This window comes from Leuresthes tenuis, unplaced genomic scaffold, assembly GCF_036924035.1.
Source record: "Leuresthes tenuis unplaced genomic scaffold, fLeuTen1.0.hap1 SCAF_4, whole genome shotgun sequence".
In the NCBI taxonomy this organism is placed as follows: domain Eukaryota; kingdom Metazoa; phylum Chordata; class Actinopteri; order Atheriniformes; family Atherinopsidae; genus Leuresthes; species Leuresthes tenuis.
The window spans coordinates 7640397-7661410 of NW_027325358.1; the positions used below are offsets into that span (position 1 = coordinate 7640397).

At 41.7% G+C, this 21014-nt stretch overlaps 3 protein-coding genes across 4 annotated transcripts; 2 read left to right on the forward strand and 1 right to left on the reverse strand.

The window, feature by feature from the left end:
* Positions 1–1999: 1999 nt before the first annotated feature.
* taf5 (TAF5 RNA polymerase II, TATA box binding protein (TBP)-associated factor) lies at positions 2000–6781 on the forward strand. 2 transcript variants are annotated; one of them, XM_072384364.1, is made up of 11 exons: positions 2000–2417; positions 2807–3038; positions 3136–3451; positions 3551–3714; positions 3893–4028; positions 4141–4261; positions 4346–4475; positions 4581–4745; positions 4887–5064; positions 6059–6236; positions 6323–6781. In XM_072384364.1, the coding sequence occupies exons 1-11, from the start codon at positions 2000–2002 to the stop codon at positions 6535–6537; spliced, it is 2253 nt and encodes a 750-aa protein (XP_072240465.1). In that variant the 3' UTR covers positions 6538–6781. The 2 variants fall into 2 exon arrangements, with proteins under 2 accessions (XP_072240465.1, XP_072240466.1); XM_072384365.1 differs by having other exon boundaries at positions 2810–3038.
* atp5md (ATP synthase membrane subunit k) lies at positions 6771–8734 on the reverse strand. Its single transcript, XM_072384366.1, has 4 exons — positions 8648–8734; positions 7168–7273; positions 6978–7071; positions 6771–6896 (listed from the first exon to the last, which is right to left on the reverse strand). Exons 2-3 carry the CDS (start codon positions 7252–7254, stop codon positions 6979–6981), a joined length of 180 nt encoding a protein of 59 aa, XP_072240467.1. The 5' UTR covers positions 7255–7273; positions 8648–8734; the 3' UTR covers positions 6771–6896; position 6978.
* A 145-nt stretch (positions 8735–8879) lies between these two features.
* On the forward strand, positions 8880–21013 carry pdcd11 (programmed cell death 11). Its single transcript, XM_072384370.1, has 36 exons — positions 8880–8925; positions 9308–9430; positions 9583–9729; positions 9849–10013; positions 10133–10294; positions 10399–10519; positions 10686–10861; positions 11317–11424; positions 11654–11866; positions 11973–12097; positions 12193–12253; positions 12456–12602; positions 12714–12965; positions 13063–13188; positions 13289–13483; positions 13620–13790; positions 13878–14091; positions 14262–14411; positions 15355–15467; positions 15564–16063; positions 16219–16281; positions 16474–16570; positions 16662–16751; positions 16872–16974; positions 17062–17239; positions 17602–17658; positions 17744–17866; positions 18022–18144; positions 18431–18599; positions 18828–18962; positions 19041–19184; positions 19347–19597; positions 19736–19904; positions 20028–20181; positions 20308–20473; positions 20631–21013. Exons 2-36 carry the CDS (start codon positions 9329–9331, stop codon positions 20800–20802), a joined length of 5442 nt encoding a protein of 1813 aa, XP_072240471.1. The 5' UTR covers positions 8880–8925; positions 9308–9328; the 3' UTR covers positions 20803–21013.
* The last annotated feature ends 1 nt before the right edge of the window (position 21014 follows it).

A 21014-nucleotide genomic window follows, 5' to 3' on the forward strand; every position in this document is an offset into this window, starting at 1 on the left:
TGATGCTCTAATGCTGTGGCTGGTTGAGACGTTCAATGTGTGGGAACAAAGTGCCACCATCTGGTACAAAAAGGTACATATCTACTAAGAGATGAAAAAAATTAGAGCTGTGGAATTACACCCTCTTTGTAAAAGAAAAGTTAGACATTAGATTCATTTGTTAGTTGATTTGTCAACTGACAGGAAATTAATTTCATTGTCATTAACTGTTTTAGTTGATGTTTTATTTCAAGCAAACATGTTTAACTTTTACTGGTCAACTTGTTTTTCACATTAAGTATTTGATGCTTTTCTTCATCATAAATGCAAACTTATTCAGTATCTTTGGGTTCGGATAGTTGCTCAGATAAAACAAATATTTTTTGTTTTCTTGGGCTCATAATGTAATAAACTTTCACTTATCATCTAATAAGGAAAACAAATTAAGACCAGTTCAGCATTAATAATGGTAAAATCTATATGCTAGACAAATTGTTTAAAAATGTTAGACCACAAATGGGCTTTTATGTCACTTAAAATGTTTTGGATCTGCAGCCAGAGAGAAAACTGTACATGCATATACATATATAAATTCTTCACACTGTCAACTGGATTGAGTATGTCATTGTGCATTTAGTTTTCTAATACAGGTACTCTTACCCCAAGGCTTTTTACATGAATCTTTATATGATCCCCTCTATATTCAGAGAAAAAAACACAACATATAATTAATTAAGTTTCCTCTATGTCCAGTTTTCTGTCCCATCATCCTAATTAACTATAGCAACAAATGTTCCCAGGGTTCACTCTGAGTTTGGTCAAATTGCACCCTAGAGCATAGAATTAGTTTTAAAAAGCCATTCACTTAGAAACACTACCCTCTTTGAGTATCTTTAAATGCCTTCAGCAAATAGACAGCAAAGAAACTTGTTGCTGTTTCATATAGAATTTGACTTGATGTGTTATGGATATAACATCTATGGCCTGCATGTCTACCTTTTCTGTCTTTTAGCTGTTGCTCTTGTGAGATGTTTATAATAAGGTGATTTTCTTTTTTGTGTGTGGCGGGCAGATCGTATGAAAATGCTCCAACTTTTCCAACCAAATTTTTTAAACTTTTGATCCAAACCCAAGCTATATTACTGTACATTTATAATTTTATTTTAACTGGTTCTTCTTAAAACTGTGGAGTCAGATGATGGAAGCAACTAGCAGCTGGGGATACTACAAACTTCCCAAAGTTTTAACTCAGGTTTATTAAAAGCATGCTCTGCCTGCTCTTCATGGTCTCGCGCCAAAGTACGTCTTTGACATGTTAGAGCCATATGAACCAACTCGGACTCTGAGAACCTCAGGGAGTGGTCTCCTCCTGGTGCCCAGAGTCAGGACTAAACAAGGTGAGGCTGTGTTTCAGTTTAATGCTCCTAAAATCTGGAACAGTCTTCCAGAAGATTTGAGATAGGCCTCAAACTCTGACAATGTTTAAGTCCAGGCTGAAACCAGCTCTATTTAGCTGTGCATATGACAACTGAAAGTATTCTATCTGTACACTTCGCTTTTAATTGAATTAATTAATGATTATTTTTTATGTTTTTCGGAAGGATTTTATTTGCCTCCTTGTGATTTTATGTAGCTGTAAAGCACTTTGAATTGCCTTGTGTACGAACTGTGCTCTACAAATAAACTTACCTTGCCTTGCCTAAAGAGTTTCATTTTCAACAAGTTTAACTATTAAATGTGGTATAAAAAATACACAGAGTATATCTAATCACTGCTGTGGTCAATTAAACATTTTGTTCATAAACTTTGATATACGAATGGAGAACTTTCTTCCTCTGTCATATGTCATGGCATTTCTCAAGCGTTAGCGTTAAGGTTTGGATAGCGTGAAGCGTAAAGGAGGCGGGACTTCTTCTTCGTCTAACATGACGCTAGAGAGTAACAACCAATCAGATGACCTGATATTGTGCCGTTGGAGTTTTCGTTTTTCAACCTCGCACATGCGCAATTCATTCGGAAAATGGCGGCCGTACAAGGTAGTATGGTCGACGCGAAAGACGAAATAGACATAAAATCAGAGCCACAAAGCGATGGCTTCGGAAATAGTAACGCAAACGACAGCAGACTGGTTTCCACATCCCCTGGTTCCAGTACCGCGGCTGGAAGCGCCAAACCTGCGAGCGGAGCACCGGAGGACCAGCAGACGCTGTTGGCAGTCTTGCAGTTCCTCGCGAAGAACAAATTGACTGAGTCGGCTGAAATTTTGAGACGTGAAGCGGGATTGCCGGAAGATGCGCTGGATCCGAAGGGAACTGACTCCTCTGGGTCAGGACCAGGAGGTGCTGCGGGCAGTGCGGACGGAGATGGCGTGGATGCGAGTTCTCTACTCAGCCGGGTGACCGTCTCATCCTCCGCCGTAGCTCAGGCGCCAACCAAGGGTACAATTAGTTTTTATGCATGAAACACCGAAAACTACGAATAACAAATTAACGAACTACGAATTCATGTGTTTATTAAATGTTAAGAATTGTAGCTAGAGAGGAAAATGTAATAATAGTCGTTCATAACAGCTGAAACCCAGAGTACTACTGTGTTAAGCGTTGTTTTGGAGACTTAATACTTTTTATTGTGAGGTTTCTTGCATTTTTATTACCTGATGTAAATGTTCTTTATGTTCAAACTAATGATTTCATTGCAAATATATGAACTGTATAAATAAGAAAAGTTTGAATATGTTTAAGAATTTCAATTAAAAAAAGAATATCTAAAAATGACCAAAATGAATGTATTTCTGACAGAACAGTACTTCACACTGGGTTTCTTTCAGCAGCAGCTGGGGACGATCAGCCAGATGTGAGTGTAGTGCTGTCAGCCTACAGCCAGCAGGGAGACCCAACTCTGTACAAGATTTACTACAGAGATCTAAAGAAGTTCATAGAAACAGTTTTGGACTGTCACAGAGCAGAACTGTCTCAGGTCTTCTACCCGCTGTTTGTCCACATGTACCTGGAACTGGTGTACAACAATCATGAAAATGAGGCTAAGACCTTCTTTGGAAAGTGAGTCCCTTTAACTTGCTTTACTCTCACATGTGAACCCCAGGATTCATCCTGGACATCTCTATAACCTCATCTCATGCATTTCTCTCCATCTCAGGTTCAGCGGGGATCAGGAGTGCTACTATGAAGATGACTTGCGTATTTTATCCAGCCTGACAAAGAAGGAGCACATGAGAGGCAATGAGACCCTGCTGGACTTCCGGACCAGCAAGTTTGTCCTGCGTATCTCCCGTGACTCATATCAGCTACTCAAGAGGCACCTGCAGGAGCGTCAGAACAACCAGATTTGGAATATTATCCAAGAGCATCTCTACATTGACATCTTCGATGGCATGCCACGCAGCAAGAGCCAGATCGATGCCATGTCTGGCAGCTTGGCAGGAGAGGGAAAGCGAGAGGCCAATAAGGCTAAGGTTGGATAAATATGACACAGATATAACCTGATCTTTGTCTTCCATGTTGCCCTACAATCTTTTAACAACCCTGTTGAAACAATCCTGTTGCCGATGTAGGTTTACTATGGACTTCTGAAGGAGCCCGAGATCGAGCTGCCTCTGGATGATGAAGACGAGGAAGCAGAGAATGAGGAGGGCAAACCAAAGAAGAAAAAGCCCAAAAAAGACAGCATGGGCTCCAAAAGCAAGAAGCAGGATCCAAATGCTCCTTCACAGAATAGGTGGGGATTCTTCACTCAGCGATACACTGTGCGTCTCTGACTATACACCTTAGACTTTAATTTCATATTATCCATAAAATGATTTTGTAAAGCCAGAAGCAGATCATCCAGTAAGCTTCTGTGTTTTGGTACCTTGGATTTACTTGCCAGTAGCTGATGATAGAGTGCTGTGATTTAGGATACCTCTGCCAGAACTAAAAGACTCAGACAAGCTGGACAAGATCATGTACATGAAGGAGGCCACCAAGAGAATCCGTCTGGGACCAGATAACCTCCCCTCTGTCTGCTTCTACTCTTTTCTCAATGCCTATCAGGTAAGTAACCACAATAAGTTGCTGCTTGTCTGTGTTTACGCTCCACAGCAGTTGACAGATGGAAGAACTGATACCAATGTAAACTACACTGAACATCATTTCTCTTTTACAGGGTCTGACTGCAGTGGACTTCACTGACGACTCCAGCCTGATTGCCGGAGGCTTTGCTGACTCCACAGTACGAGTGTGGAGCGTCACGCCGAAGAAGCTCCGCAAGGTCAAGTCTGCAGCTGGTACGTTATATGACCGGGAGCAACAACATCTTTGATTATTGATCAAAAACTTCACTTGTTTCACTTTCTATTGTTCCTCTTCAGACTTGAATCTGATTGACAAAGAGTCAGATGATGTGCTAGAGAGGATCATGGATGAGAAGACGGCCAGTGAGTCAAAGATACTCTACGGACACAGCGGTCCAGTGTATGGTATCAGCTTCAGCCCGGACAGGTAGATTTGGACTTGAGCTCTGAACTGTTTTGAACTTTTTCTGATCTGAGTTCCCTATTTTTTTGTTTTCACTGTAACCAATGACAGATGGTTTTTGCCTTTCAGAAACTATCTGTTGTCAAGTTCTGAGGATGGCACAGTCAGGCTGTGGAGTCTCCAAACATTCACGTGTCTGGTGGGCTACAAAGGTCACAATTACCCAGTGTGGGACACGCAGTTTTCCCCTTACGGATACTATTTTGTCTCTGGGGGACACGACCGGGTCGCTCGGTAAGAAACTGCAGCGCTCATTTCGTTAACACGTGAAATTGTAGTTTCATGAGGCAGTTCTCCGGTGTTCTTCAACAACACCAGAAATCCGAGTGTCACAGCTCATTACACAGATGTCTTTCTTTGTGTATTTTCCGACAGTTTGTGGGCGACGGATCACTACCAGCCGCTGCGGATATTTGCTGGTCACCTAGCTGATGTCACTTGTACTCGTTTTCACCCTAATTCCAATTACTTGGCCACGGGCTCATCTGACCGCACCATCCGGCTCTGGGATGTACTGACTGGAAACTGTGTCCGCATCTTCACTGGTCATAAGGTCAGTTTAGCAGGGCAGCTCTGTGTTTTCTGTTCTATTTAAAAAATAGAAAATGGTAACGAATCTGTTTTACAGAGCAGTGCATCCATTCTGACACTTTGGTCGATGGAGTGTTTTCCCTCAGGTGGACGTTGTAAGAAGTAAGAAGTAAAAACAACTTCCAGACAATGTGGGACATTGTGGACTCTATTAACAAAGTAGTCACTGCCTCAGGTCTAAGAAATGTTGCAAATGTGGAAGTGCCTTAAACCTGCCTTCTCTATGTTGGTCAGCAGGGGACGACTCCTGAGATGCACAGAGAAGTTTGTTCTCATTAAAACCGGTGAAAAAAGAGACCATAAGTCTCACTTTACCTGTGACCAGTAAATATTTTCTCACTGAGAGTTTATGGGCTCAATTGCAAGTGTGAGATTTACTTTAATACAACATGATGTTCATTTTAAAATTTCTGGCCACCAAAAATTTAAATTTTATACCTAAAAGGAGTCAGGAAGGTACATGCAAGCCTGACTGGAGTCAGTTTCAAAAGACAAGGATAATGATGTCCAAATTCATGATGTTCACAAACCCACAAGTGACACCAGATGGTTACGTCCATTGGTGGTATAAAGTTTATTAACCTCAACAGTCAGTGAAAAATGGGCAGATATGGCACAGTCAAAAGTTTTAAATGAATATTTATACTTTAGCCTGCAAAACTAATAAAATATGCTCAACAACAGACTTACAGTTCATGCATGTGCATGATCAAGGCTGCTGCACACTAAAGTTGGGAAATCTCTAAAAATATAGTCTGAGATAAGCAAAATGTTATTCAGTCATCCATCCATCCATCCATTTTATATACCAGCTTAATCCAACTCAGGGTCGCTGGAGCCTATCCAGCTGTTTGTGCATAATTTCAGTTTTGTTGGGAGTCGAAGACAGTTGAGGTTCACATAAGCTAAACTGAATGCTGCAGACGCCATACTGATGCAGTCTCTGTATCCTCCAGGGTCCGATCCATACACTGGCTTTCTCTCCCAATGGGAAGTTCTTGGCCTCCGGAGCAACTGACGGCAGAGTTCTTCTGTGGGACATTGGTCATGGATTGATGATTGGAGAGCTCAAAGGCCACACAGATACAGTCTATTCCCTCAGGTTCAGCAGGGATGGAGAGATCCTCGCTTCAGGTGGGTGTTTGATGTCAACTGCAGTTGCTAAATTGAAACAAAAGCCCGTATAGCCTAAGTAATCAAGCTTCACTGTCTTTTTTCAGGTTCTATGGACAACACTGTTCGCCTGTGGGATGCAACGAAAGCATTTGATGATTTAGAGACGGATGACTTCACAGCAGCTACGGGACACATCCATCTACAAGATAACTCCCAGGAGCTTCTGCTAGGCACTTACATGACTAAATCTACACCCGTCATTCACCTCCACTTCACACGGAGGAATCTGCTTCTAGCTGCAGGAGCCTACAATCCATAAGAAAACCAGTGGAAGCTTGAATGACACACTCGAAGCCTGTGAGCTCCACATGCAACCAACTGTCTGACAGATCAGAACCCATCTGTTGCAGTTCTGTCAAATTGAACCGATCCTGCAGACTGAGGACCGTTTTTATAAATCACTGCCATCTTTTCAGCTTAACTCAATCCATGGCTGACATTTCTGTAACATAAGACTTTTATACCGGTGCACACTGTAAATAAAACGAAGCCTTTTCTATGTTCTGGGCATAAATTTTCTTTATTGTTAACATGGGAAACAGTCACATTTTAACACAACACGTCCAGCTGCTCTCTCCCTCCGCTGCAAGCTGTTAGAAATGACGGTCAAATGGAAACCTGTGAGGAGATGAAAGCAGCGCCCAGTTAAGAAAATAACACTGTAGCATGAAAGTGGTACAGCGACAAAAACATACTTACATTACTTATTTTCTGTGATGGCAGCCTGTTTCTTTGGCTTCAATTTGAAGAAAAGGACGAGGGCTGCGATGCTGGCATATGTGGCCAAAACACACTAAGATAAAAAAAAAAAGTGAAAATAAAGAGGAGTAAGAATCTTACAAAGGTAGTTTTAAGCCACTTAACGGTAAAGCTCTTTAACACAACTCACATTCCTCCTTCCTGTGATTGTGTATGCATTGAAGTACTTGGCAAGTCCAGTGAACTGGTGCTGTGCTCCAGCGTCGTGTCCTCCCATGATGGATAAGTTAATGGTCCTACCATAGAGGGGAAAAAAAAAAAAAAAAAGACGGTAACTGACTGATAGCATAACTGTTAAGTTTATCGTTAAGCTTTAAAACATGGTTTCAAAAATAACACGAATCTACAATGCATAATATCTTTACACATGGATCAAGTAGCAGTTTCTTCTCTTATATGACTTATATATATCTATCGTTGGTTCACTGTGTTACATTCCTATGAAAATAATACTTAAAAGTCCATTTCTTTTTCTCATGACAGGCCCTGACTCATCTTCAGCCTGCATTTAATACTCCTAACTCACAAACTAGTTTTCAGTGCAGCAAGTGCTCTGTTCTTCTCATCTACAACAAGCTCCATTTCTTCTACCTTTGAAACTCCACGTGTGAAACATACAGTAAACTCAGGAATTAGTCTTGGCCGCATTCAAGATTCTACATCTGACTCAAAAATGTAACCTCAAAGCAGGCTTATTGAAAAAAAAAAATTAAAGTATATTAGTTTTTAGCTGTAAAACTAGTGCACCATCAACCTTTGTTTCTGTCCTGAATTACTACAAAAGTCCAATTTTTTTGAATGCCACAGCTGAAATGACTTTACAGCTAAGACATTTTTTTATTATGCATTCCTATTATTTAAATGTCCGTGTCCAATTACAACAATACAGTAGTGAGTAAATATTCAGCCTTAAACGTACACAATAATCTTTAATTGAGATTATATGCAGCTTTCAGAGGGAATAAACTGCCCTTAATCTAGTCCTACACTCCAACACCAGATCTTGGAAATTAAATGGATGAAGACAGTTGAAGCTTATATAAAATGACCTTTAGGTCTGAAGGGACATGAAGGTACAAATAAATCACACAATGGAATTTTCCAAAAAGCCAATGCGTGTAACTTTTTGCACAGTGTTGGTGGATTCTTGCATTTCTGAAGTGAAACCTCAAAATGTTACTGACGTTATTATATAATAAAGATCGTGATCTTTATACTGCTTAGCTCAGAGCTTCACTAGCTTGACTAGTGCAACGTTATTTATTCACGTATAGCTAAATATATATATATATATATATATATATATATAGAGATAGATAAATATATAGCTATCTATATATATATTAACCTATTTCAAGGTTGTCCATGGATGCACAAATGCTAGTAACTTCTTACAGAAACGTCTCTCATCAGAGTAACTGCAAAGTAGCAAGCATACTATGTCAAGTAAACGTTAGCTTGCTATGTTAGCCTGCTAGCTAAGCTGATTTTTGGGTCCTTAGCAAAATAGTGCGTCGTTACCGAGGGATTTCTAGGATTACTTAGTTCCAATCACACTGCAAATAACCAAAAACGATTAGCCACATTGTTTATAAAAATGTTATGCTTACCTTTAACACACGACCCCTGTACAAACAGAATGAGACAGGTGCCCTTCAGCAAGAGGCCGCAATGCTAGATTCAGTAGGAAGTCCCGCCCATTGATGGCATTCTTACTTGGCTTTTCTATTGGTTTAAAGCTATGTCACCCAATCTACAATCCATCGCGAACATCTAATGGCTAAACTTAGTGCCAATCATTAATTATCTGCTCTGATTGGCCATAATGTGAAACGCCCACCTGAGGTTTTCTTCCGGGTTGCGGTGATGGCGTGTTGCTGAACAACATGTGAGTGTTTGATATTCACAATTCTAGAGTAAATCTGAGGAAGTATAGGAATGATTCTGATATTTTCATTTTAAACTGAGATTAAATCGATCGAGACAGGTTTCTTCTTTGCTGGCTTATTTGCTTATGCTATTCTGTTTAGGCTTTAGCTAGAATGCCAGTGGGCTTGCATTTTAAGCGGACATGGTCTAACTGTCCATTTAAGTTGAGATATTTTAGAGCATTTGATCAATAAAACAAAGAAAAAAAATCTAAAATGCAGTGACCAAAATTACTATGTGCTCGGTCATCTGCTATTATCGAGTCGTGGAAGTATATTTAACTTTTGTGTCAACATTTTTAAACGTGATCTCCTCATTGATTTTGACTTTAAATGTCTCAGACCTCTGAAACAACATCAAACATGGCATCAGTTGAGGAAGACTTTCCTCGAGGAGGGACAACAAAGAAACCCACTGAGAGTAAAATAGAGGTGGAACGAACACAAGTGGACAACCTGTTTCAGGTAGAATTCAACTTCTCACTCTATGTTTAGTTCTGAAAGTCCCCAATAATTGGGAAGACATTTAATATACTGTGTTGATCCATTTCACATAAATATATTATAGGGTTTCAGTAATCTGTATTTACCACTATATTATTTTTTTTCTCTTGCAGCCAAATGAGCAAATAGAAACTAAGAAAAGAAGGGGGACCACAAAAGATGATGGCAAAAAATTCAAGAAGCAAAAGACAGATGGCAAAACAGGAGGTGGCCTGACACTAAATGCTGCGGCCAAATGTGTGGAAATTTTGCATATCAAGGTAATAAATGTGTCACTTGATATAATGTATAGTTAATCATTTGTAAGATGTTTGTTAGATTTCTGTTGATTCATTTTTAAACATTTTTTTTGTGATTATACTATGTTCTTTTCTCCCAGAATGTAAAAGAGGGGATGCTGATTCTGGGCTGTGTTAAAGAGGTGACAGACTTTGAGGTGACTGTCAGCCTGCCTTGTGGCATGCAAGGCTACCTCAGCATCGGAAACATCTGTGACTCGTACACCAAGCTGCTCAGTGAGCAACTGGATTCAGCTGACACAGAGGTACAGTGAAACTGCTGCTAATGATGACTTGAAAAATATCGAGGGTGAGAACTGGTCCACAAATATTTCACACATTCGAGGACGTTTCGAAATGCATGTCTGAACTTTTTACTTCACAGGAGATCTGCTCTCTGCCGCATCTTTTCTCTCCCGGCATGGTGATCAGATGTGTGGTTGCCAAGCTGGACATAACTAAGGGAGGATCGCTTAGCATCCAGCTGTCAGTCAATCCAAAACTGGTCAACAAGAATCTCACCTCAAGCTCTCTGAAAGCTGGAATGGTGAGCCACAATGAGCATCATCAGTTAAATGATTGTTCTGTTTAATTTTTTCTAAATGCTATAATACAAATTGTTGTGTTTAAATATTTTAATATGCAATTTAGGTGTTGAGTGGGTGCGTGGAGAGCATAGAAGACCATGGCTGCATAATTGACGTTGGCGTCAGTGGAACCAAAGCATTTCTCCCAAAGGCAGTCATAACAGCCAGACAAAATAAACTGGAAGGTTTGAAAAACAACTAATTGTTTGGAGAATAACCTCAGCTACTTACACGTCTTTTTATCTCTTTTAAAGTGGCTGTGTTTCCTTTTATCAGACAATTGTTTCCATTTATGTTTTTTATCGGACACATGCAAAAAGTAAAGCATTCTTGTATTCTCCTTTTGTCCAGAGCTGAAAGTGGGTCAGTATGTGACTTCACTGATAGATGAAGTAAAGAACGGTGGACGAGTGGTCTACCTTTCTATGAACCCTTCAACCATCGCTCGGGCCTGTGCTGAAACCAAGCATGGCTGGAACCTCACCAATCTTCTGCCTGGCCTTCTGGTCAAAGCCACCATCAAAAAGGTGAGGACATCTTTTACCCTCAGTCATGAATTATAGTCATGGGAGTCCTCTTTCAGTTCTAAGATAGACATGAAGTGTTACAGCTTGCCTTTATTTATATACAAATGTTGTCAGAATGTTGTATAAAAAAGAAGTTTTGTGAGTTTGCTGGGCTGGAGTATTCAGGTGTGTGTTAATACAATTTCAAGGAGGAACAACATCAATAATGATCTTGGAGAAGCAATTGTTGTTGCCCATCAATTTGGAAAGGGTTATAAGGCCATTTCCAAACTATTTGGAGTTGTTGTGTCCTTCTCATTCTACAGTAAGAAGGGTCATTCAGAAGTTGGAAATGTTCTCCCTTTTTCATGTGATTGTCTCCTCTGTCATGACGCCATTCATCTTCTCTGTATGTTCAGTGATTTGCTCTGTCGGTGTTGTTGTCACTTAAGAAAGTCCACATGTTTGGATTGCAGGTGACCAAACATGGTCTGCTTCTGGACTTCCTGTCATCTTTTGGTAGCCAGGTGGACTTTCTCCACATGGAGCCAGATCAGACATCCAGCTACACTGAGAATCTTGAGGTAAAACTGACCTGTCATGTCCAGCTCTGTCTGTCAGTGTTTTCAGCCCTCAGTAATGTTGCTTTAAATGAGTTTGGCAGAAAGTTCAGTTTGTGCCTGATATTTAATTTACAATCACAAAAGTAATCCTCTTTATTTTGAGTTATGTACTTGGCACCAGTGAAGAGAAACAAATCTAAGGGTATAAACTGAGATGGCCTCTTACCCTCTTCTGCATCCATCCTTTCAGGTTCGTGCATGTGTGCTGTACGTGGAGCCGTCCGCCCGTCTGGTGGGACTGAGCCTGCGCAGCTACCTGGTTCAGCCCGGGACTGTAATCGACACGATTCCTGCTGGAGGGGACCGAGTCGGCGAGGTGGTACAAGAGTGCAGGATGACTGCTATGCACCACATGTCAGGAGCCATGTTGGAACTGCCAGACAAAACGCTGGCTTTTGTACATGTGAGTTGAACTGGTGCTTTGAGCAGGGGGGGGGGGTTACTCCTGTTTGGAAGTATTCTACTGCCTCAGTCTGGGTTCCAAATAATTTTACTGTGTGTCTTCACAGAGGAACCACCTGAAAGAGCCTAATGAGCCAGCCAATGAAAACAGGGTGTTTGCAACGCCTGAGCACACCTGCAGGATCCTGGACTTTAGCCCAATGGAGCAAATTTATTTTGCTAGTGTACGAAAGTATGTAAGACTCCATTTATGTGTCTCATCCTGTGGTAACGGAGGATTTTACTACTCTACTTTGATCCATTGACAGTCTCTTGTCTTTATTCCAGGAGTATGATTGAGAAGCCTTTTTACAGATACCACGATCTTCAGGCTGGTCAGTTTGTAGAGGTGAGGATAGAGCATTACCATCTCTTCAAGTGGGACACATGGGACTTGAATGTTTTTTTTAAAGAATTCATTAAAGCAAGAGCAAGCAGCTCTTCTGGGACAGTTTTTTCACTTAGAAGTATTTTATATAAATGAGTTTTACTATTAAAGTCATTTTTTAAAGTGACTTATGTTTGTTTCTGCATGTGTCTCTTCCTTTAAGGGGACTGTGTCAGTCTTGCTGAGTCATGGGATGGTGGTGCATCTGTCAGACCACATTAAAGGTCTGGTACCTCGGACACACCTCTCTGACATCGTCCTCAAGAACCCAGAGAAGAAGTACATTGAGGGCATGAAGGTCAAATGCAGGGTTAGTACAACTTTCTACAAATGACTTCAGGAATAAAACCTTTAACATGCAGTTTCAAGAGTCTGTGGAGATTTTCACGTCATGTGTTTGTCGGTGAATATGTGCCTTTAGGTGCTGTCAGTGGATGCAGAGAATAAAAAGCTGTACCTGACCAGAAAGAAGGCTCTGGTTGACAGCTCCCTGCCGTTATTCCTCAGCTATACCGATGCCCGTCCCGGCCGTGTGTCCCATGGCTACATCGTGTGCATCAAAGACTTCGGCTGCATTGTTCGTTTCTACAACACGGTCAGGGGTTTGGTGCCGCTCAACGAGCTCAGCTCCGAGCCCATCATCAGTCCTGAGGAAGTGTTCTATGTTGGGCAGGTGAGAAAATCTGACCGCATGGATACTGAGAATTGTGTCCAGAACCACAAGCTGAACTTGGAGTCTGATCAGTTGTTTGTTTCTGGTGAGGGTCCAGGTGTTAAAGGCTAAAGTTCTTCAGTGTGACCCAGAAAAGGAAAAGATGGTGCTGTCATTCAAGGCGGTGGTAGAGGGAGAGACAGAGGAATCTGGAAAGCCTCAGGTTGACTTTGAGGTGGGGAAGGTAAGGCAAAATGGTTATTTTTAAGTCTTTTTTTTTTTTTTTTTTTGTCATGTGTTTGAACATTTTCTAATGTTCTGCCTTTATTGTCTTTGTGATATAGAAGGTGGAAGCAAAATTGGTGAAGAAGGCAGTCAATGGCCTGGAGGTGGCCATCCTCCCCGATGAGATCCGTGCTGTTCTACCCACAATGCACCTCTCTGATCACGTGTCCAACTGCTCTTTGCTGTGGGAGAGTCTGCAGGAAGGAGATGTCATCTCTAAACTCATCTGCTTTAACAAGAGCAAACAGAATATTGTATCCTTTTTCTTTACAGATGTTGCACAGTTCTGACCACGAGTCGAGGGTTAACTCTAACCCAAGCAAATTGTCATGAGCACCAAGTATGAAAATTAGAAAAGTTGTCTTGTTTCCTTAGCTGCTTCTCACTTAGACTCTCACCAAGAAGCCAACAGTGAGATGGTCACTGGAGGAGGGATTGGTTGCCAAAGATTTCTCTGAGGTCACAGTTGGAATGCAGCTGATTGGCTGGATCAAGAACATCATGTCTTATGGCGTGTTTGTAGAGTTCCCATATGGCCTTGTTGGCCTTGCACCCAAATCTGTGAGTTGAGGGCTGAAAATGTCTAATATATCTTAAAATATGTATTTTCCTATTATTAAAAATGTCTTCAACCTTTTTTGTTTTAAGGCCATGACCGACAAGTTCATCAGTGATACGACAGCCGCCTTCCAGCTGGGCCAAACAGTCTTTGCTAAAGTGACCAACCTGGATGAGGAGAAGCGAAGGTTCCTGGTCAACCTGAAGATCTCAGAGGTCATATCTCCAGAGGGGGACGCCCAGACCAGACTCATTAATGGCCTGCAAGAGAGAAGAGCTGTGAATGAGATGTTGGCTGTGAGAGGTATGCTTGTGTTGTCTATTTCATCGATGAGACATTTTCTGTTGCAGTGACAATCTGGATGTAGTTTTGGCAAAATGCCTAATTTAAAATAAATTAAAAAAAAGAAGAAGAATGGATTAGAGATGGTTTCAGTACGAGCGGTGAGCTTGAAATGTTGTCTTCATTTTCAGATAGTAGTGAACTTCGCCAGCAGTTGGCTGCTCTGTCTGTTGGCCAGAAGCTGAAGCTGACGGTGGATTCTGTGAAGGACAGCGGTGCCACATTTAAGTCTGATGATTTGGTTGGTGCTTCTGTTCTTGCCAATAAGTACCACATAATGGGTATGTACTGAATCAGAAACATCTGAAGAGTTTGAAGGGTATTATGTGGTGTGTCCAGTGATTTGATTTCAGATCTGTCGTTTTGTATACACGTGATACATTTAGGAAGGCTCAAACTGTTGCCAGGTGTTCAAAATATAATCAGCCAAAATAATGTGTAACTCAACATTCAAATTTTAATAGCCATTGTCAGTGTGTTCCCATTTCATAGAACAATTGATTTATTAATCAATAGAAAGCACTGATTGATCAGCTAGTGACAGGAATCTGCTGGTTTTCAGCTTGATCTGGCATGACCTCAGACTGGCAGATTCTGTGTCTGTCAGATTTACACCCGAGCCACACGATGGTTAATGTAGCGTTCACAGACACAAACAGTAACATCCACACACACACATGCTTAGCTGTTGTCAGAGTAGGAGTTCTTCACATGATTTAAGAAGCCATGAAGCTTTAAATTTGATCAGATGTTTGTTCTACTGCAAGTAAGCGAACAATTAACACTCTTCTCAGTGTGCAGAGGAGTGTGTTACAGTGAGATATGGCCATCTTTTGTGTTAGATGAAATGTGCTGCAGTTAATTTTGATTTCATTTGTGCAAAACCAGTAGGCCAGTAAACTGCAGCACCTTTTTTTTTCTTTACTTATTTTCAAGTCAGATTAGGAGACGACTCCGTAACCAGGAGAGTTATGTAACAGCAGATGCCTTCGTGTGAACGTACAGTCAAATTTTTCATCCGAGAAGTTACAAAACTATTTTTGGACCTCCTGAGGAGGAATAAATACTGAGCTCCCCACCATTCTGCTCCGGCTCTGCTGAGCTTCCATTAAAAATGAAACTCTTAATTTACTCTGTAGTGATGTCTGGAGACCAGAGTGTCTTTGTGGTTCTGTTAAGTTGCACATGAGATCAGTATCTGTTTGTTGGCTGTGTATTTTTCAGGTGTTAACCTGACTGCAGGACAGAAAGTTACTGCTGTCATCCTTCATGCAGACACCCTGTCAACCTGTGTCCATGTTTCCATCCTTCCCAAGCTGGTGGGGAAGAAGAAATCTGTAAGTGTTGCTTATCGTTATCGGTTTGTCTCAGCAGGAATTTTTTTGAGGTGCATTACATGATGACCCTTTTTGACCATTGTTTCCTTTTCACAGTTGACTGAAGGATCAAAATACACTTCGATGGTGCAATACATAGACAAAGACTTTGCCATCATTTCACTGGATGATACAGCACAGCTGGCTGTAATTCAGACCAGCAGCCACCTGAATGAGGTAATTCTGTCTGAGTCGGAGAAGCTGAAGGTGGGGACGACTTTGGAAGTTGAAGTTGTGGAACCCAGCTGTGAGGAATTACAAGGGCTCCCCCTGGTGTCGTGGGAGCGCGGCGCACCGAGACGCCAGTGCACAACCTCAGAAAACCTGACGAACTCCAGGGGTCACCGCTTCGGTGAAATCCTGCAAGGTAAAGTGCGAACAGTGAAGCCCACCTGCATTCAGGTCACGCTGGAGGATGGAAGCACGGGTAGTGTGCACGTGTCTGAAGTGGCGGAGGCTGCCGGGGTGCAGCTGGGGTCCTTCCCCACATCCTCTGTGAAAGCGGGCAGCACGGTCACTGCCAGAGTCATCGGAGGACGAGAGGCCTCCAGCCACAGGTAAACACTCTGGTTTCACTGTACATGTTGATACATTCTCTTTGTCCACATTACGTTGTTTTTTGTCCATCTTACGAAAGTGTCAAAATCACTAATTGTTTTTTCCTATGAAAACGATATCGTACTCAACATGAATCTCCACTGTTTGATTGCAGATTTCTGCCTTTCTCTCATCCCAAATTCACCTACACCATTCCTGAGCTCACACTTATACAAAGGTAATGTTATAACGCAGTCTGTCATTATGATTATGTACTTGAATAGTATTTCACCTTTTATTTCACCTTTCTGCCACCTTTTGTTCTGACGTAATATTGTTAAAAAGGTTTAAAAGTTTTAACCTGCTCTGATGGTCGTATGGTTCACACATTCCTGATTTTTATTTGTCCAATGTGTTTTTCTTTCTGTAGCAAACTGGATAAGAGTGGTGATTTCAAACAAGTTACAGCAAAAGATAAAATGAAGAGCTATAAGGTTGGGGAAGAAGTTACGTGCTTTGTGTCAAAGGTAAATTTTGGAGACTGTTATTTGGGAACATTAGCTTACATGTGGTTCTTTCTGTAATTTAGATGTTGAGTACGTTTGTTTCTGTCCCCAGTTTAATTCAGACAAGAAGTCTTTGGAGATCACCACTGATCCTTGTGTCACAGGGACAGTTGAACTGCTTGCCATGATCTCTGACCCTAAAGTAAGCCACTGTAGCCACCGTGTGCACATTATGACGTGACCTGTTTTTACAAGTGCAAATATTGTAGGGCTGAAGATAATATAAGACTTGATGAGTCCTAAAGAAATGTTGCTGTTTCAGGATGCCAGTCACCCAGAGAAGCTGTATAAGCTGGGCCAAGCGGTCCGTGCTACAGTGGTAGAAGCAAGCATCAAACCTCATCGCTTTGTGCTCTCACTCACAGGTAGGAGATGCTCAGACTTTGTGCTTTTTTTCCCTTAGTATTGAGTCTTCCACAGAAGATGACAGAATGATTTCCTTTGTTTCCCAGGTTTCCATAAACTGGAGAAAGGTGGCACTACTTTGGGAATAGTGACTAATATCCAGCCTCAAGTCGGCCTCCAGGTCAAACTTCCCTTCGGTGGCGTGGGTACCGTTTCAGTCGCTGATCTTTCGGATGCCTACAGGCCAAACCCGTTTGAGATGTACAACAAAGACCAGCTCCTCAGGTCAGTGGATTGTATCCTTTCAATATGAACAGAATGCAATCAAAGATAGACTCATAAAAGAGAGACCAGACGTTATGCCCAACATAGCCTTCCCTCCACAAATGTCATAATTTGTTCCAGTTTTTAAAGCTGAGGTTTAGTTCACTGGAGATTTGAATATTGTAGCTGTGACGACGTTCCTGTGCTCGTGCACTTATAGTAATGAATTTATGTCAGCTAGCATTAATTTGTTGGTAGAGCAGCAGCAGCAACCAAGATACAGAAGGCAACAGAATAAGGGCAATGTGGAAAACCTCAAGACACCTTCAAAACCTTTGAAGTAGATATAAGTTTAAAAAATGTTTTATTCATTACACCCTCAGATTTTACCTGCTTGACAGTGAAAAAGGAAAGTGGCAGCTGTCTCTGCGTCCATCAAGGTAAGTGGAGTCACTGCAAATGTTTTTGTTTTTTTTAACTTTCTGACTGAGGTTTAAAGAAACATGTTACAACATGGTCCTCCAGGCTGAATCCTCTGCAGACCAAGCCAGTAAAAGACCCTGAAGTGTTGTCTTTAGACAAACTAGAGGTGGGCCAGATCATCAGAGGCTACGTCAAGTCTGTGGGAGAGCAGGGAGTCTTCATCAGGTAACTCATTTAGCCAAATCAAGCTTAATACAAATATAGGAACTTCAGAATGAACAGTACGCTTCTGAAAGTGCTGGAAGATTTCAGCTGGTATCATGGCATGTCTTCTGTCCTCCTCGTGTAGATTTTCTTTTCTTATTTTTGTTCTGTTTCAGGTTGTCAAGAACCATCACTGGAAGAGCCCAACTTCAGCAGTCCACAAAGTACTTTGTTAGCAACCACAAAGTCCTTTCTGAACACCTGCCTCCCAACACTCTCCTCACCACCAAAATCCTCAGGTAAAACAACACGTTTCAGCTCAGACTTAATAATGAGGATCTGGAAATGGTCCAAGATCGCCATGAGTGTCTGGTCCAGTCTAGTTTTAGGCCAGACATTCATTAAAAGCTTATGGTTTGAAACAGAAGGAGAACGAAAGAAGGTATCATGTTTGAATACAGAAAGAGCTCAGCAGCAACTGCTGATGACATTTTTTTTTGTGCAACTTCAGGCAGTAAATTTAAGAATTCAAGCTGTTGTTTAGTTATATTTCTAGTCTTCTTTTTCTGCCGTTCTTCTCCTCAGTATTGACAAAGAGGAGGAGTTTGTCGACCTCTCGCTGCTCCCTGTGGACACCAGGAAGCCAGACGTCCTTCCAGAATCACTTGGTCTGCCACTCCGTCTCATTGGAGAGGAGAAGATGAAACATGACATGAAAAAGAACAGGAAACGCGCACTTTCTGAAGGCGACCAGGTAACCTTGCAGCCTAAATATCGGTTTAGTTCAACCTTTTTGTCTTTCTTTTGTGCCTTTCTCTTTAAATGGTAAACAGCGCTCAGTATTGGCAATAAATCAATCCCAGAATAATTTACATTTATCATTTTTTGGTCTGACGGTGATAAAAGCTGCATTCATCTTTGAGCATGCTTTGTGGTTTATTTAAGCCTTGATGGTAATCTTTACTGTTCATTCATTTGGCAGAAACAAGCAGAGTCTGAGATTCCAAAGAAGAAGAAAAAAGAAAGAAAGAGGGCAAAGAATGATGGCAATGACAGCGGAGTAGAGGTGTACTTCAGAGAAGAAGAGAATGAGGAAGAAAAACCTGACGTTGTGAAAGTAAGCAGCTGCTAAGTATCTGTGTCATTCCTGAACTGAATTCATGTTCCACAGCCTTAAAAGAAACTCTCTCTGCAGGTGACTCCCAGCTCAGCAGGACCATCCAGACTGCAGGTGTCTGCAGGTTTCTCCTGGGATGTGGGCCTGAGCTCCCTGAAGCCTTCATCTGCAGCACAGGAGGGGGACTCCAGTGATGGAGAAGATCAAGATAAGGGCGCCAAGGTAAGACGACCTCAAAGGAGCATGTATCATCTCAATCAAACATATTGATTGGATGGAACTTTCAACAGATAATCTGTTTAAGGTATTTATCTATGACTTATCCCTAGATTTTGTCTCTATATCGCGAGTCATTTTCTTTTCTGTCTTCCTTTTGTTTGGTAGGCCCAGAAAAAGTCTCGCTATGAGCTCGATCAAGAGAAAAAAGCAGCAGAGAAAGCCCTGGTACAGCGGGAGGCTGAGCTGATGGATCCAAGCCTGCAGCCTCAGGATGCGGCTGCCTTTGAGCGCCTCCTTTTAGCTTCACCCAACAGCTCGCTGCTCTGGCTCCAGTACATGGCTCACCATCTGCAAGCCACACAGATTGAACAGGCCCGTGCTGTGGCTGAGAGGGCCCTCAAAACTATCTCTTTCAGGTAATTAGAATGATGACATCTGTATTAAATCTCATTCACATGTTAAATAGAAAAAAGCAACTGAAACACTTTTTGATAATGCAGGATCTATTTTGATGAGTGTCTGTTGTATAAACTCTAATCCTGCTTTGGGTTCAGGGAAGAGCAGGAGAAGCTGAATGTGTGGGTGGCCCTGCTGAATCTGGAGAACATGTACGGCACAGAGGAGAGTCTCAAAAAAGTGTTTGAGCGAGCCTTGCAGTTCTGTGAGCCAATGCCGGTGTACCAGCAGCTGGCTGACATCTACGCCAAATCCAACAAAATCAAGGTCCAGCCTACTGAGTCGCCTGCGCTTTACTTCACGACATATGAAAGTAAACTGTTCTGTGGTCTCTAATGTCTGAATGCTTCTCTTTGTGTGCGTTTTGCCTTGTTTTGTACTTGTGTCCAGGAGGCGGAGGGCTTGTATAAGACGATGGTGAAGCGTTTCCGCCAGAACAAGGCGCCGTGGTTTAGCTACGGCACCTTCCTGCTTCAGCAGGGTCAGAGCGATGATGCCACTGCTCTGCTACAGAGGGCGCTGAAGAGTCTTCCTGCCAAAGAAAGTAAGCTGGCCCATTTAAATGTAGACATTCTCTCACTGTAATGCTGTCTATTTAATGAAGTTTCCCTCTCTTAGCTGTGCATCGTCACAGGGTTGGACCTTTATTTATTGTTGTTTATCCTCTCAGGTGTGGACGTGATCGCCAAGTTTGCTCAGCTGGAGTTCCGTTATGGTGATGTTGAGAAAGGACGCAATATGTTTGACAAAGTGCTGACAAGCTACCCAAAACGTACAGATCTTTGGTCCGTTTTCATCGATCTTATGGTCAAACATGGATCACAGAAGGAAGTCAGGTGAACAAAAGCTCTTCTGCCAGTTCGACAGCTTTCCTCCCATTCTTACATTTAACTCCATTCAATGTAGCTTTGTTTTTAAAAGCAAGTAAACGCAAATGATTACCTTCTACTTTCATGAAAACTGAGTGCGTTTCCAACCTCCTTCCTCTTGCAGGGCACTCTTTGATCGAGTGATCCACCTCAGTGTTTCTGTGAAAAAGATTAAGTTCTTTTTCAAGCGCTACCTGGAGTATGAGAAGAAGCATGGCACCCCTCAGAGCATCCAGGCGGTCAAAGAAAAGGCCATGGAGTTTGTGGAAGCTAAAGGCAGCGAGGCGGCAAATTAAAGAGCTAATATGAAAACATTTGCTCCAAATGGAAGTGGACTTCAGGAGAGATGCAACACATTTGTGGCCTCAGATGGTCATAAAAGTTTCAAATGTTTTTTTTATTATTGTGAACTGTTAAATCTGAAAGTCTGTTTGAACCTGTAATGATGCAGGGCACAAAAGACCTTTTGTAAAGTGAGTTGTAATCATCTATAAATGTTAAAAACAAG